Consider the following 16,849-nt stretch of genomic DNA (forward strand, 5'->3'; position numbering starts at 1 on the left):
TGCCCAGCTCCATCTCCGGCCAGTGCAAGTGCGGTTGGTGTTGGTCTACATCCCCAACACACACAAACTAGACTGGGTGGTCAGGGTGCCAGTTCACATCCGATCGTCCCTGGATTGGTGGTTGAGCCCTGAATCAGTGTTGGAAGAAGTTCCCTTCATGGCCACAGCCCCATGGCTGATCCTGGTTTCCAGTGCCTCAGACCTGGGCTAGGGAACTCACCTGGGCGAGCTCAGCACGCAAGTCCACTGTTTGTGGGATGATCTGTCCCTCCACATAAACTTCAAGGAGCTCAAAGCGGTTTGCCTGGCCTGCCAGGTTTTCCTGCTTCATGTGAAGGGCAAGGTGGTATAAGTCCTGACAGATAATACCACAGCAATGTATTACATCAACAGGCAGGGAAGAGCAAAGTTGTCGGCCCTTTGCCACGAAGCTCTCCACCTGTGGGGCTTCTGTGTGTGGCATGCCGTCCATCTGGTGGCCACACATCTGCCTGGAGCCAAGAACATGGTAGCAGATCGCCTCAGCAGGACCTTCTCGTCTCGCCAGAAGTGGTCGTTCCACCTGGAGGCGGTCAGTGTGATCTTTAAGAGGTGGGGGAATCCCCAGGTGGATCAGTTCGCGTCCCATCCGAACTGGAAATGCCACGAGTTCTGCTCGTTCCTGGGATTGGATAGCGCATCCCCATCAGATGCCTTTCTGCTTCCATGGTGGGGGGCTCTGATGTACGCCTTCCCACCGGTGCTGCTAATCCACAAGGTCCTTCTGAAGATCAAACAGGACAAGGCGAAGGTGATACCAATAGCTCCTGCGTGACCTTAGCAGCACTGGTTTGGCACGCTTATGGACCTTTCGGTAGCCTCTGCCTCTCTGGCCAGACCTGCTGTCCCAGAACCGCGGGAGTCTTCTGCATGCGAACCTTGCGGCTCTGCAGTTGACAGCGTGGCTTCTGCATGGCTAATTGCAGATGAACAGGAATGTTAGGTCTGGGTCCAACAGGTCTTGTTGGGTAATAGAAAGCTCTCTACCAGAGCAACCTGGCCAAGTGGAAGAGGTTCATGTGCTGGGCCTTGGACTGGGATATCCGGGCTGAGGAGGCCTCACTGCAGGCGATCCAGGACTGTCTTCTACACCTCAAACTCCAGGGGTTGTCCCAGTCATCAATCAAAGTCCACTTGGTTGCTGTTTCAGCCATCCACCCTCCATTCCAGGGCAGGTCGGTCTTTGCTCACGACATGACGGTCCAGTTTTTGAAAGGTCTGGAGCATCTCTATCCACACATCAGGGATCCCGTCCCTCCCTGGGACCTGAATCTCATACTGTCACGGCTCATGGATAAGGCTGTGTATCTCTCACAGAGGTCACAGAAGTCACGGATTCTCTGACTTTCTGTGACCTCCATGACTTCTGCAGCGGCCAGTGCGGCTGGCTCCCGGACTGCCAAGCAGCTCAGGCAGTGACTGCCCACTCGACTGAGATGCAGGCTTCATCAACAGCCTTCCTGGTCCAGGTGCCGATTCAGGATATCTGCAGGGCCGCCTCCTGGTCATCTACCCACACGTTTACATCTCATTATGTGCTCACCCAGCAAGCTTGAGACAATGCTGGCAGAGCTGTGTTGCAAGCCGCATGACCGTGAACTCTGAGCCCGCCACCAGGAATACTGCTTGTGAGTCACCTAGAATGGAATTGATGTGAGCAAACACTCGAAGAAGAAAAAACGGTTGCCTGCCTTTCGTAATAGTTGTTCTTTGAGATGTGTTGTTCATGTCCATTCCATGACCCACCCTCCTACCCTTCTGTCGGAGTTGCCGGCAAGAAGAAACTGAGATGGCATAGGGCCGGCAGCCCCTAATATACCGACACATGAGTGCAGCACTCAAGAGTATGCTACAGCCAACCCTACGGGTACCACCAAGGCAAAAATCTCCGACAGATGCCCGCGTGGGCATGTGCACACCTGGAATGGAATGGACAAGAGCAACACATCTTGAAGAACAGTTACGAAAGGTAGGAAACCGTTTTTTCATCCGAGTCAGTCAATTCTCTGCTGAGAATGCTACCAATGTCAGCTATAGCTATCAGTTATAGAGTGCTTTTGTGGTGCATGTTCCCGCACATTGTGGGGGGAGTGGTAAGATGTCTGTTTGAAGAAGCAGAATTGATGGAAATAGATTTTCAAGGGCACTTTCATCAATGTTGTGGTGAAACTGTCCTATTAGCTCTCAGGTTCCTAGGGGGACTGCCTGCAGCCTGTATTCAAACTTGCTGTACATCCAAAATGGCAGTATTGGCTCTAGCTTCTAACCATGTTCACTTTCATGTTGTTGTTATCATTTATGTAGCATCATTAGGTGGGCACAGTGCCTTACAGCTGGTCACTGTGATAGACGATAAACAGAATCTCTGTCCAGAAGATCTTTTGGCCTAGGAGCATGATTTCCATTGACTTCAATAGGCTTTGGATTTATTGGGCCTTAAAATTACAAGTGGGTACAATACAGTGCAATGCATCACAACTCAAAGCAGTGCCATTTAGGCAATTAGAATCTGAAGGTCATAAAAGTTGTAATGCTTCACAGAATAGGTGAGCTTCCGGTAGCTTTTTAATGGAAGAGAAGGAGGGCTCTGGATGTTAGATAATTAAAAGACTGAGCCAGGCCTAAACGGTGACATGAAAGTGGCACATTTAATATATTGTTAAAGGTAGGCACAAGATTGCATCTTCAAACATTGTAGATGTGAATGTATGCTGGGGATGGGCAGGGAGGCAGATAACACAAACATATTTTTGAAAGATGGTAAATAAGCTATCGCTATGAAAAAAATAGCGATTGAGATGATCGGAGACATATGGAAATGGTGTGAGGGGTGGGAGAAATCATATCTAAACACAGGCACTGTGGTCTCTAGCCTAAATACAAACATGATCTTTTTTTTTAAGCACCTGTTTCTTACCGTCTTTGACAAAAGATTGGCCACTATCGTTTTAGAAATGGCTCTAGAGAAGAATTCAGTGTTTTCGATGACACACTGTCTTCAAGGGCTTCCATGCTATTAAAGCAATAGATTGATTGGCAAAATTTAGGCTTGGTAATCTCAGTGGAGATGTAGCCATGGAAATGAGGGTTGAATTTTACCTTTGATTTTATTTCTCTGAGAATGTTAAGATGTGGGAGAAGTGTATGCCCCACTGCATTAACCTGCACTTTTTTGTTTTACTAATAGCATGCTGTCATACGGTCTTTCCACAAATGCTTTCAAACTAATATCACTATGCTGTTGGCTGAATTTAGGTTAAGGAAAAACCATAAAAATATAAATTTTAAAATAATAATAATATTGGCAGTCTGTTGTGGATTATGAATTTCTGTAGAAATACCACATGTATAGTTCGCAGAAGGGAAAAAAAAACCTTTGATAGAAACATTTAGAAAGGTAGGCCTCAAGTCTGTGTTACCAACTGTATTTGAAGTAAAACCAGCATCTTTGGAAAAATAGAAATCATGAAATAATCTACCACTCTGCAGTATATTGTCATAAATGTTGAATGTGCACACTGAGTAATAGTGAACTTTATTAACTTTTTTTTTTTTTAACATTTTGCTTCAGGCTTGACATCTGTTAAAATACTTCAGTACCCACACATTTACTTATTACACAAGTACCGCTAGGCACCCAGAACAGTTTATTAATGGAAGCTTTAAGAATTAAGTTGTTCTTTGGTTTGCTAACTGTAAAGATTTCATTTAGTTTGACCTCTTTTCATCTGTTCCTCAATTCCTTAAAAACTAAGCTAGATTTAGTAGTTAGCTCACAGAAAAGTGATGACAAGGACTATTCATCTTTTTCTCTTGTCCTTGTGATTGCAAATTAATGTGGAGACATTTCATTCTTCCTTGAATAGCTCTGGTTTTAAATGCACCTTTTTTTTTTTTTAAATGAAAGCTTGTTTCTATGGCTCTGTATTTTTGAATGTAGCTAAATTACACTGACGATGTGAAAAGGCCTAGCGGAAAGAGAACACAATAGAATTCCTGAGATAAAGACAGCTGTGCTACAAATGAAGCCTGCAATGGGCAAAAATGCTGGGAGGTTTTCCGGTTTTATTCAGTGTCACATGCTTGGAAATAAATTGGCTTAATAAGAAGCGACAAACATACAGCATACTCTAACTAATACATTTGGGTCCCAAAGAAACTCTGTGAATTCTAAAAAGAGAATTCAAAAAAGACATCAGAACGGTCTGCAATGTAAAAATTATATTAAGCTGTTTGAGCACCTAAATCTCTTAGCCAGCCCATTGTCTTGGTATGGCAGGTCTGCTAACCAAATTCCCATCCTAAGGTGTCTTTTAGTGAATATTCTATTGCATCTCTCATGTTTTTCTTTGTTTTACTTGGAATCAAGAGGAAATTCTTAGCTTTTCTCTACCCATCAAGCGTACAGAAACTATACGCCAACATTCAACAGAAGGGGGAGTATGTCCTATTGGGGAGAGTAGATGCTAGTGCACTACACTTGGATTAGAAGCCTTATTGATTCAATTATGATTTATAGTGGCAGTGAGAGTGAAGTTTTCAAAGAGTGTTATTGTTCCATTGTTAACCTTTCCTGTTAAAGTCATGGGTTGAAAGGTATAGAGGAGTTGCAATGGAAGGGCTAGCTCGTGTAAATAAAGTAGGAGGGGAAAGGAATACACTCTGATTTTGTCTGTTTCTTCCTTTTCCACATTAGCAAAACAATATTGTATTACAGCTGTAATATATTGTAGTGCAGTTGTTATGATGAAGTGTGGGGCATTATTTGGTGAACATACACTAAAACACTAAAACAGTTATTTTGTAGTTCTCTATTGTTCCTTTGTTGAATACATAAGTGTTCCTATTAGTTCAGTGTAATGAGCATCTACTTACTGAACTGTAGATAAGATTCAAGTAAGATCCTGATAAGGCTTATTAAAGAATTTATCATTCTGTGTTTTGAAATGATTAATAGTGTAGGACTTTTGTTTATATTAGGATTTGCAGCAAAACATAAAATACTAAACTGAGGGTCATTCAGAGGTTAAACCACATTCTATTCCCCTCGTGAGTGTAGTAAAATATTATAGTTTTCCAAAATGGTACCTGTGAAGACAAGCTTCTTTCTGAAATTTGGTTTTATTTTTATGTCATTATGACTGAACTACTGGGTTAGTTATTTGTTTTAAGTTCAGCTGTCTGCTTGATTTATACTAATGTGTACGTTTCCCTTTCTCTCTTCAGCTTAATAACCAATTTTGTATTTTGTTTTGATTTTTCAGTCCCGTCTTTTACCTTCACACCAACAGGTATATATTTGCACTTTTCCCCCCTCCTTTGTTAGTTTGGCATGTATGTGTGGTACTGTTTCTGTTTTTCTGATATAACCAGCCCAGCTGTTCTGAAAACAAAATATTAAAACGAATTATTTCTATTGACAGGTATCATTGTAGTATTCTTTAAGATGAAGTAGTTTCCTTATTATTTTTCTTCCACATATTTTAGAGATGATTACTGCTATGTGTAGTTGAGGTTTTGTCCGTTTGTGGATGTCATTTCATATCCTGCAAATTGACTGTGTATATAAGCCCACCCATAAACTTTGAGGTGTGACCTTTCAGTTGTCACAAGATAACATGGGCCCCCATCTTTTACAGGGATCCAGTAGTGTTGACTCCCGCACTTAGAAAGTATCCCATTAACGTTAAAGGAGCTACTTATCGAGGGAGAGGGGGCAGAATTCCACACCAGTGGATCCTGACACAGTATCAGGGCCCTGGTCACTACGTGGAAGGAAACCTCTGAACGGCATCTATTGTATATGCTGCAGGGAGCAATGTCGGTGAATCAATCGGTGATTCTCTTTCCTCTAAATCAGTGTTGAACCAATGCTCCAGCATGATATTAGAAAGCATTATGTTGTAGGAGTTGCCAACTTTTTGGAAGAGGTGTAAAAGCAGTCTTTGGCCATGGTCATTAAAGATCTCAGAACATTTTGTTCATACTTATATTTACTTAATACTGGTTTCCTAGCCAAATTTCAGCCTGGATAATTGCGTTTTGCCTCCCTAAATACCCCGGCCTCCCAGTATCAACTGGATATGCCTTTCTTTGCTTCCTGTCCTGAACTATAGTGTTGGCAGTACAATGCTAATACTGATCGTTAAAAGAGGTTGCATTTCATGTGGGGAATAAGGAAGGATTTGAAGTAATTTTCTTTCTTTTATTTTCTCTCTCTCTTTCTCTCTTTTGAAATTTATAAAATGTGCCCATCACACAAGCCCTGATCCAAAGCCCACTAAAGTCAATGGGAATCTTTCCAGTGACTACAGTGGGCCTTAGATCAAGCTCATAGTCTTTGAGTGCAAGTGCCATGTTTACAACAAAGCATGCAATTTAATAACAGGTATTGAATAGATACTCAGCCAGCCATCAAACTGTGTATACTCCCCTCAGCCATCTCCCTCAGACAAAGACCTGCCTGAATACACAGGCCTTCTACTATGACTTACATGAGAGGTGTGTTATGAGACTTAATGAGTTAGGCTACATTCTTAGCCTTTGTCTACACTGGCAAGTTTCTGCACAGTAAAGCAGCTTTCTGTGTTGTAACTCCCAAAGTGTACACACTGCCAAGCAACTTAGTGCACAGAAACTGCGCAGTTGCAGCACTGTAAAAAGAAACCACTCCGATGAGAGGCGTACAGCTTTCTGCCCCAGGGGTACAGCGCCGCAGTGCCAGTATAGACACCCTGGTCGATTACAGCGCTGTGATTGGCCTCCAGGAGGTGTCCCACAATGCCTGTTCTCGCCTCTCTGGTCATCGGTTTGAACTCTACTGCCCTGCACTCAGGTGACCAACCGTGACCCCCACACCTTAAATTCCCTGTGAATTTTGAAAGTCCCCTTCCTGTTTGCTCGGTGACACGTGCAATGGTCTCAGCGCCTCTTTCCATGTGATCATGCCTGCTACAGGCAATCCCACTCTTGGAGCAATGCCAAACTTCTGGACTTCATCAGCCTTTGGGGAGAGGAGGCTGGCCAGTCCCAGCTGTGCTCCAGCCGTAAGAATTATGATACCTACAGACAGATTTCACGATGTATGACAGAAAGGGGCCATGACTGGGACAAACTGCAGTGCAGGGTTAAAGTGAAGGAGCTGCGGAAGACCTACCACAAGGTGTGGGAGGCAAACCGCTGCTCCGGTGGTGCTCCCACGAGCTGCCGGTTCTACAAAGAGCTGGACATGATACTCGGTGTCGACCCCACCTCCACTGTGAAGGCCACTGTGGATACTTCGGTGGCTCGCATGCCAGTTGAGAGTGGACTGAGCCAGGAGGAGAAAATCTTGGATGGGGATGTGGAGTGGGAGGGGGGACCCAGAAGCAGAGGACAACTCAGAGGTCAGAGATGCATGCAGCCAGGAGCTCTTTTCTACCCCAAAGGAGGCTAGCCAGTCACAGCTGCTGGAGCTTGGCGAAGCAGAAACAGGAGCGAAGGATCCTGGTAAGTGGCTTTGATTTTGGGAATCGCTGAAGCGAGTTGTTGGGGGCAGGAGGGTTGCAGAAAGCAGGCTTGTGTCTGTATGATGCTCATACCACCACATGCCTAGTATGAGCAGTGGATTGATAGGGTGTTGATTGACTCCCTCACTTCACAGGAATCTGCCTCAGAGATCTCCACGAAACTCTCATGGAGATAGGGGCAATCTGCTGACGCAGGTTTTTCGGCAGAGCTGCTTTGTTTCTTGCCCCACTAAGGATAACTTTCCTGCGCGACTCTGCCGTTGGTGGGGGGCGGGGAACCATTGCTGCACACAGGCGAGCCACATAAGGGCCAGGCAGAAGCTGCAGTTTTGGAGAAGACCCTCCCCTGATTCCCTGCTCACCCTCAGCAGCAAGGTATCCTCCATAATGAACACAGCCTGTGGAAAATGTGGGAACAGTAATGACAATAAGGCTCCCTCTACAGTGCTGGCTTTCCCCAAGAGCCATATGGCCAGTGTACAGCACGTTCCTGGAACACTGATTGCCCCTGTGGTTACTCTTCATTTTGGGGGTCTTGTGGCTCATGTGTGCTTGCCTAGAGCCAGCCAGTTAGTGATAGATATGTGAATAGCGGCCGTGTTTTAAATCACTGAATCAGTGGTCTGTGTGTTGCAAACAATACTGCTTTGGTAAAATGTTGCATTTTGTCTTCACAAATAAACTCTTGGGAGCCCAGCCTCCCTCTTTATCACTGATTGAACGGCTGCGCAGAATTAGAGAGCAGCCACGAAGAACTAAAAAGCACTTCCTGTGTGATGTCATTATGCACTCTGTGGCCAAAAAAATAGGAATTGAAGGAGTGGCAGGACAGCGAGGAGAGGGACTGAAAGGAGAACGCAGTGCACCAGAATGAAGCCACAGAGCGGCTCTTAAACGTTATGGAGCACCAAGCGGACATTCTCCAGGTGCTACTAGCACTGAAAACCAAGCAGCTCTGCGCCCTTCCACCTCTGTAGCCACAGTCACAAAAATCTTTCCCATGCGCCCCCCAGACACCACCAAACACTCTTATCAAACTCCTGGCTCCAATCTGTACCCACTGCATTCCACTCCTCCTCTGTCACAGTCTAGCACTGCTCACTCCCGGTATCCACTGCACTCAACACCCGTCCCTCTGCAGTTTAGCCCTGCTGAAGTACAGTACCCACTGCACTGTATTCGAAAGGAAAAGGATGGATATGATACCTGGACATACACAAATCTTTAACCGTCCCAGGACTCCACAACCTCCTGGGACCCTACCTTCCCCCATCCCTCTTGGTGCTGATGTGTGTTTTTTCTTTGTTTCTCTCCTCCAGTTGTTGTTTTAAAATAAAATAATGGTTTTGATTTGAAAGCAATCTACATTCCATTAATAGAAAGCAAACAGAGCCCTGCAAAGCAACAGGCATTTTTCTTAAACCTCCATAGTGCATCATCTGCACTAGTCACAATCACCTCCTAGCATTACAAGCACTGCATTCCCGAGCATAGCAACAAATATTAGTAGCTTTCAGCTTCAAATTGCTGCCTCAAGACATCCCTGATCCTTCTGGCCTCACGCTGCGCCCCTCTAATAGCCCTGATCTCTGATTGTTCAAATTCAGCCTCAGTGGTCCAGCCCTGAGTGAAGCTTTCACCCTTCCCTTCACAAATATTATGGAGTGTACAGATGCGTCTATAAGCATAGGAATATTGTCATTGGCCCGGCCCAGCCTCCCATATAAGCAGCGCCAGCGGGCCTTTAAACGGCCAAAAGCACACTCAACAGTCATTCTGCACTTGCTCAGCCTGTTGTTGAACCGCTCCTTGCTGTTGCTGTTAAGATGCCCTGAATATGGCTTCATAAGCCACGGCATTAAAGGGTAAGCAGGGTCTCCCAGGATCACAATGGGCATTTCAACTTTACCTACAGTGATCTTCTGGTCCAAGAAGAAAGTCCCTGCTTGCAGCTTCCTGAACAGGCCAGTGTTCTGAAAGATGCATGCTTCATGCACCTTTCCAGACCAACCTGCGTTAATGTCCGTGAAACACCCACAGTGATCTACAAGCATCTGGCAAACCATTAAGAAATAACCCTTCAGATGAATGTACTCGGTGGCTAGGTGGTCTGGTGGTAGAATTGGAATATGCATGCCATCTATCGCCCCTCCGCAGTTAGGGAAGCCCGTTTGTGCAAAGCCATCCACAATGTCACGCACGTTGCCCAGAGTCACGATCTTTCAGAGCAGGATGTGATTAATGGCCCTGCACACTTCCGTCAACACAAGTCCAACGGTTGACTTTCCCACTCCCGACTGGTTAGCGACCGACAGATAGCAGTCTGGAGTAACAAGCTTCCACAGTGCAATTGCCACGTGCTTCTCCAATGGCAGGGCAGCTCTCATTCTTGTGTCCTTGTGCCTCAGGGCTGAGGCAAGCTCATCACACAGTCCCATGAATGTGACTTTCCTCATCCAAAAGTTCTGCAGCCACTGCTCGTCATCCCAGACATGCATGACAATGTGATCTCACCACTCAGTGCTTGTTTCCCGAGCCTGAAAGCTGCATTCCACTGTGGTCAGCGCCTCTGTGAATGTCACAAGCAATCTCGTGTCGTAGCTACTATGCATGGCGAGATCAATGTCGATCTACTATTGCCTTTGTAGTTTAAGGAATAACTCCACTGCCACTCGTGATGTGTTAGTGAGAGCGAGCAGCATATTGGTCAATAGAGCGGGATCCATTCCTGCAGACCGAAGAGGCAGAGCACGCAGTACACAAACCCTTGAAAGATGGTGCCCAATGCGGACGGAAGTACAGGGATTGCTGGGATGCGAAGCAATTCATCATGGGGCATTGGGACGGGACCCAGGATGCCCTGCAATCCCCCTCCACCTTCCCACAACTTTTATCGGCGGAAGAGGAAGAGATATTCTGTGGGATAGTTGCCCAGAGTTCACCGCTCCGAATACCACTGCAAGTGCCACAGGTGTGAACATGGTATTGCGCAGGCAGCTGACAGTGTGAACGCACAACAGCGGTTTCCCTTCAGCGCTCTCTGAGCGGTGCTGTAACTCTGCCAGTGTAGACATACCCTTAGTCACATTGAGTAGTATCTTACATCACGTCTGGTCCCACTGATTTCACTCACTACTCAACGCGAGGCTAGAACCTGGCCCGTAATGTTTGTGCAGTCCTTGGACATCCAGAGTGGAAACACATGCAAATTATTATTATTTAATTAGCTTTACATACAATTTCTAGCACAATCACAGTGCAACATGCTACTGAAACTCTGCTGTGTGTTTTAGCTTAACTGATAGACATTTTTGCAGTTAGAAATCTAGACATTAAAAGAAAATAGAACTTATGGGTATTGCAAATTCAATAACATAAGGAATTTAGAAGAAGAAAACTGAAATACACAATGTAAAAGATTTCAAAAAATCTTTCTTTTTTCCATACATTAGACTCCCAATGGTTAGTTCTATTCCGTTTAAATGGTAACAGGCCTTTTTCTGTAGCATTACCTTTAGTAAAAGACTTACCTGTAGCATTGCCTGCTAAGGTTTTAATCCTGTTGTTGTAATCACTGCAAGCATTTATCTCTCCCTCGCAGACTCCCAGCTTGGAGTTCTTTTAAAGAGCAGAATTTGGCTGCTTTTTTAAACACATTCCTAGTTAAGAAATGCATAGCGGTAGAATCCATCAGCATTTGCAGTGAAGCTAATCTCCTTAACCCTTTGCCTAACCCACTGCAAACTTAAAAATGGCAAATTTATAGCTCTTCAAACTATTGGTTTATGCCTCTTAAAAACTAACTTTTAACCATGGTGCTTTCTGGAAAATACATGCTATTCATATCAACACATATTTTAAAAAATGAATCTGTATGCATGCTGACTATATTCCTGTTTATTCTTAGGAAGTGTTAGCACAAAAAATTCCTGCTAATTTCAAACCAGTCAGACAAACTGATTTATTTATTACAATTAATAAATTAAAATTTGAGATCTAAAAAAGTATTGGAAAAAATCCAATTGTAAAATTTTAGAAAATAATACATTTATAAGGATTTTTTAAATATGCATGATGCATAAGTAGAATATGGTGTCTATCAGTAAAACATCACACTCCGTTTGGCTTTTTATAAGGATGGATATCTGAAAATCACACAGAGCTTTAGTACATTATTAATGTGTAAAAACAACATGAGATTTTTGCAGTAGATTGTGATATAATGAACCATCATTTACACTGGAAATAATGTCTGTGCTGCAAAATCTTGGTACCTGTTTAATGTTATCAGGATGATGATAATGTACAATAAAGCTTTAAAATCTTTAGCATCATCTACTCATTCATGAAATAAACAAAGTGACATAAATTCTTCCCTAAAGTAACTTCTTTGAAGTCAGTAAAGTTACATGAGGGTTTAATTTAGCCTGATGCATTACTCCATTCTTTTCTGTGTGTGTGTGATATAAAGCTTTTGGGGGACTTAAAGTAACACCAGTCAGGTGACCTATGTATAGTCTATAGATTTGTAAATGAAGGAATGACTGTTGAAAGAGTAAGACTCAGTATTAAAACTTAACCAGTCAAAATTTAGAGATTCGTAAGAAGGAAACAAAAAAGAGATGTTACAGTGCTATTTACAAAGTCCAAAATGACTGTTACATTATTTTCTGTTTTTATCTCTTCATATTTTAGTGACCTATCAGAGAGGAGGAGAAGCAGTAAGCAGTGGAGGCAGGTAATGACATGGTTTATTTTGCAGACTATAAGTTGGATGTAAATACATTTAGATACATTGAGTACATTTATAGGTGCTGGTATAATGCAATACACTTTAGGCATATAGGTCACTGATTTTACAGATTTCACTGAGAAAATATATGGCTTTTGAAATGTAGCTTTTGGTTCATTTTCAAAATTGAAGCTTAACATTTTCAGTTGAGTTTCTTTGTTGATTTGTAGAAAAATACACCCAAAAACAAACAGCAGAGGGAGCACTTTGACTTCAAAATACAAGGTTTACTGATTTAGCAGATGATTAAGGGAGTTAAAGTAATTAAACTGTGGCATTTATGAAGATTAAGAAATATAGCTGGTTCACAGATACCACAAAAGAAAAAAAAAACATTCATGGGGAAAAACTTGCTGAAGACAGCAGCACACAAGGTGATTGTATTTAATCTTGCAGTGAATTGCAAAACAGTTAAATCATCACTGTGTGAGAGAGAGAGAATTACATTAAAGAAATAAAGAGAAATTGGTAGCTTATTAATAAATAGTTCTTTGCTCTCAGAACCTAGTTCAGTTCCAGATTGAGGACACAACTGTAATGTGTTTGCACGTTTTAGTATATTGCCTAATGAATGTCAATGGAACACACAATAACCCTAATTGCCTGCTATGTTTCTTCAGAGGACAGAGCAGCAGTGATGGCAGAGAGGCATGTCATGCATGTGTCATGCACAGCTTGTTTTTAAATCACACTCCAGCATACCTTTTCTCAGCATTAGAAGTCAAGGTATTGGCACAGTAAGGTAGTGAGCCTTTAAATCTCAACAAACATCTAGATAAATACCATTCCTACCCCTTCCCCTCCCTTCTGCCCTGGGCACTGCCCTGTAGTCCTTACCTTGCAAGAATGTACCAAACTCTGATAGAGATAAAGATTAGACATATGAAGACATGAAGATTAACATTCAGTTTTCTAATATTTTTGAATTGACAAGCCTGTAAATATCTATAGGCCAGATTGTGTGCTGCACTTGCACAGGGGCAGAGGGATCCTCTCTTTTCCCTTGCATGACTGTTCAACACAATAGCAGCCCTTCCCCTCCTTATGCTAATAAATGTTATTGCCTCTATAGAGCAAGGTAGCTAAAGAGCAGTGAGGAAGAGGCAAGGCAGTGACTCTTCTCCCTTCTGTACTGGCCTGGCACATCAGACACTATTCTGCAGAAGTGGCAATGCGGAACTGTGTTTCTGTATTGTGTACAATCTCCCTGATGCTCCTGCTGGAGCAGTGTGGTTCTGTGCTGCCCCAGTTTTGTAGCTAAATGCCATAACCTAAAATCTCCCTCATAAAAACTTTCTCCTTTTAGGGCTAGAGTTGCATCATAGGTATTTTGAAAAATATATTTTCATCTTATCAGTTCAGATTTTACAAGTGATCGAGCCAGGAAATATTGCCTGTGCCATATGTTCATTTATTTTGCTCACCTGAGCATATAGTATGTTGCACAATACTTCGGAGCACAGGAAATACATTTGATCAACTTTTGAAGCAGTGTAGTTTCTGGCATAAAATCTTTACTCTGAGTTCCAAACCTTCAAGCTCAGACTCGCACTTTCCCTGCATAAAATATATTTGTAAGGTTTTTGGGAGGCTCAGCATCCTCCCCCATTTTACATACTGTATAAAAGGTGCTGTCTTCTTACATTGGTACACGGTATTTCTGAAACTTGGATTGACATTACAATCGCTCCACCCACTTTCCTCCCGGTTGGCATGAGTGAAGTGTAGACTTCCCCTCTGCAGTATTCAGAAAGTTCCAAGACAAAAGGAGAGACTTTTTTGGCTGTTCCAACCACAGCTCCCATACAGAAACCCTTCTTAGGACTTGAAAGGTTCAGAGAGCCTTACCTCATCCTTGTGAACCCGGGGTGATTTTCAGTCTATATACAGAGCACTAGGTAAGTCATGGACAGGAATGACAAATCAGCTGCACTGCCCAAAAATCTAAATAACAGCACATTTATTTCATATTTACAAAGAAAATAAATCCATAAAAATATGTTTGCCTAGTACATGTTGTTTGTCTGATAGTAAGTCATGCCCAGGGCCGGCTCCAGCATTTCTGCTGCCCCAAGCCAAAAAAAAAAAAGCCACGATCGCAATCGTGACCGGCGGCAGCAATTGAGGGAAAAAAAAAAAAGCCGCAATCGGCAGCGGCAGGTCCTTCGCTCCTAGAGGGAGTGAGGGACCTGCCGCCCCCGAATTGCCGCACATGCCGCCCCTCTCTGTTGGCCGCCCCAAGCACCTGCTTGTTAAGCTGGTGCCTGGAGCCGGCCCTGGTCATATGCTAAATTGTCAGATGGTGCATACAGCATAGAAATAAATATATATTTAGCAGATTAATATTGTAATGCTGTTTTAGGAATTAAACTTAAGCCCATGGCACTGACAGACTGGTTACCCCATAACCAACTGCTGGTGCAGTTTGCAGTCTCAGTTTCCAGTTTAAAGGGATTAACATATTTTAGTTGAAAAAGCATTATATCCAATATTTTCACAATAGATATCTATTTTTTCTGGACACAGCGACTAACTTTTGTGCTGTTTACAATGGTAGCCCTTAAAATTTGCCCATTATGCCTGTGTTAAATCGATATGTTCCTTTTGTTTCTGAAGTCTTCCCCTCTAGTTCTGTATACCTACCTACTGCAGGAAATAATTCAAACACAGCAATGGCTGAGATTACCTAACTTCAAATACTTATTTAGTTATCAGAAGCAATTGTCAGGTTTTTAGGGGTCACTACTGTATGTGAAGCTTTGTAATATGCACAATGTTGTCAGTGGAAAAAACAGTATGTGGGCTGGAGATTCAACAAAACATTCATCAAAGTTTATTTAGTGCTCACTAGAAAACCTGCAATAACTTGGAAACCATGCAGCTGGAATACAAATCTTTTAGCTGATGACATGATATATCATCCAATATTCAGCCAACATTCAGCAATGCAGACTTATGATTTTCAAAGGTGCTGAGCATTCACGATTCCTATGGACTTCAGTAGGAGCTACTTGTGTTCCACAATTTTTGTGGAAAAAGTTTTGGTTTTTGAGAAATTTTTCAATCAGAACCCCCCTTATTTGTCATTGTTGTTTTCCCTCCTTCCTCTTCCTTTTTTTTTCTTCAACAACCCCCACTTGTTTTTGTCCCCCCCCCCCCATTTTTTCCATGTTGCCACTGAAAATTGGGGAAAAATTGAAAAACACTACAGTTCAGTTTTCAGATTTTTGATGAAAAATCAGAAAATTTAATAAAATTCTAAATTTTTCACAGAAACATTCTTACTCTTTCTCAACAAGGCCTACTGTTTGTTAATACCCATATGATGATCAAAACATTGTGTTGGTTTCTTTCTACTGTAATTTACCAAAGAATATCAATATTTTATGGAGATGTCGGGGAGTCATTACATATACCAATTCTTCTTCTTCTTTTGTATGGCAAGACAAGTGATTAGCAATGTTCAAAGAACTAAGTCCAGATTAGTGGACATATACCAATTAAAATATATTTTATAAGAGATGTGATAAGTATGAATTGCCTAAACCTTTACTATTCATAGTACAAACTTTTTTTTGTTAGACAGCCTTTTGAGAAGATCATAGGAATCAATTTAATAACACTGTTGCTTAATTTATGAAATTACCATACTTTGTTTTTTTTAAAGACCAGGACTTCTAAACATCAGTGAACCTGCCCCTCAACCATGGCTAGCAGATACGTGGCCCAACACTGGTAACAACCACAATGACTGCCCCATCAACTGCTGCACCTCAGCCAATGGAAACAGTGATAGCAACCTCACAACGTACAGTCGACCAGGTTAGATACTTTTACTAGTTAACAAGAGACCTATTTTACACTGAATTCTTACAACCAGTCTCATTCATACTTCTACAGAGTTAGTTTTAGTCCCTTATCATGCATGTTGTAGCAGACTGTGTCCAGAATTTCATCAAACTGAGGATAGGCCATAAAATTTTATGTGTTGGTGTGACAGCTATAGTATTTGGCCCAGAGGTTGATACTGGTGACCTCTAGAGATAAAAGCATGAGGTGCTACACTTTGAGCTAAAGAGCCAAGACTCTGTAGCTAGCGGCAGTAACAACTTGTATTGGCATGGAGGAGGACCTGTTTTCACCGGTAGATTACAATACCACATATAATTTTAAACTTTGTGTTATGTGCCAGCATAGTTCGGAGTTCCTACTTCATTCTGTACAGCTGCAGCTGCTAAACTTGGGTTGGCTGATTCTCAAGATGGTTTTATTAGTCCAGTTCCTCTTGCTGCTACTGTCACGTTTGCCCACCAAGGTGTCTCTCCATTATGGTGCCCACAAAATCACTGCACCTTAAACACAAGCTAAATGGGTCTATTAATTGATACAAACCTGGTTTAGTCCATGGAAGACCTAAACTTACTGCAAAACTAGGTATGAATGAACTCATTCTAATCAAATAAGAAACAACCTGAATTGGCTCCCAAAATTCAAACTGAACTCAACATTT

At 42.5% G+C, this 16,849-nt stretch overlaps 1 protein-coding gene across 3 annotated transcripts in view; it reads left to right on the forward strand.

Moving 5' to 3' along the window:
* ROBO1 (roundabout guidance receptor 1) overlaps window positions 1–16,849 on the forward strand; it is a 1,046,134-nt gene that overhangs the window by 990,280 nt on the left and 39,005 nt on the right. For 2 of the 3 annotated variants that reach the window (XM_054047011.1, XM_054047026.1), the window contains 3 exons: window positions 5,304–5,330; window positions 12,243–12,285; window positions 16,007–16,161. In XM_054047011.1, coding sequence (XP_053902986.1) covers window positions 5,304–5,330; window positions 12,243–12,285; window positions 16,007–16,161 — 225 coding nt within the window. The remainder of the gene's footprint in view (window positions 1–5,303; window positions 5,331–12,242; window positions 12,286–16,006; window positions 16,162–16,849) is intronic. The other variant, XM_054047019.1, reaches the window with a different exon arrangement.

The sequence above is a fragment of the Malaclemys terrapin genome, chromosome 1 (genome assembly GCF_027887155.1).
Source record: "Malaclemys terrapin pileata isolate rMalTer1 chromosome 1, rMalTer1.hap1, whole genome shotgun sequence".
Lineage (NCBI taxonomy): Eukaryota > Metazoa > Chordata > Testudines > Emydidae > Malaclemys > Malaclemys terrapin.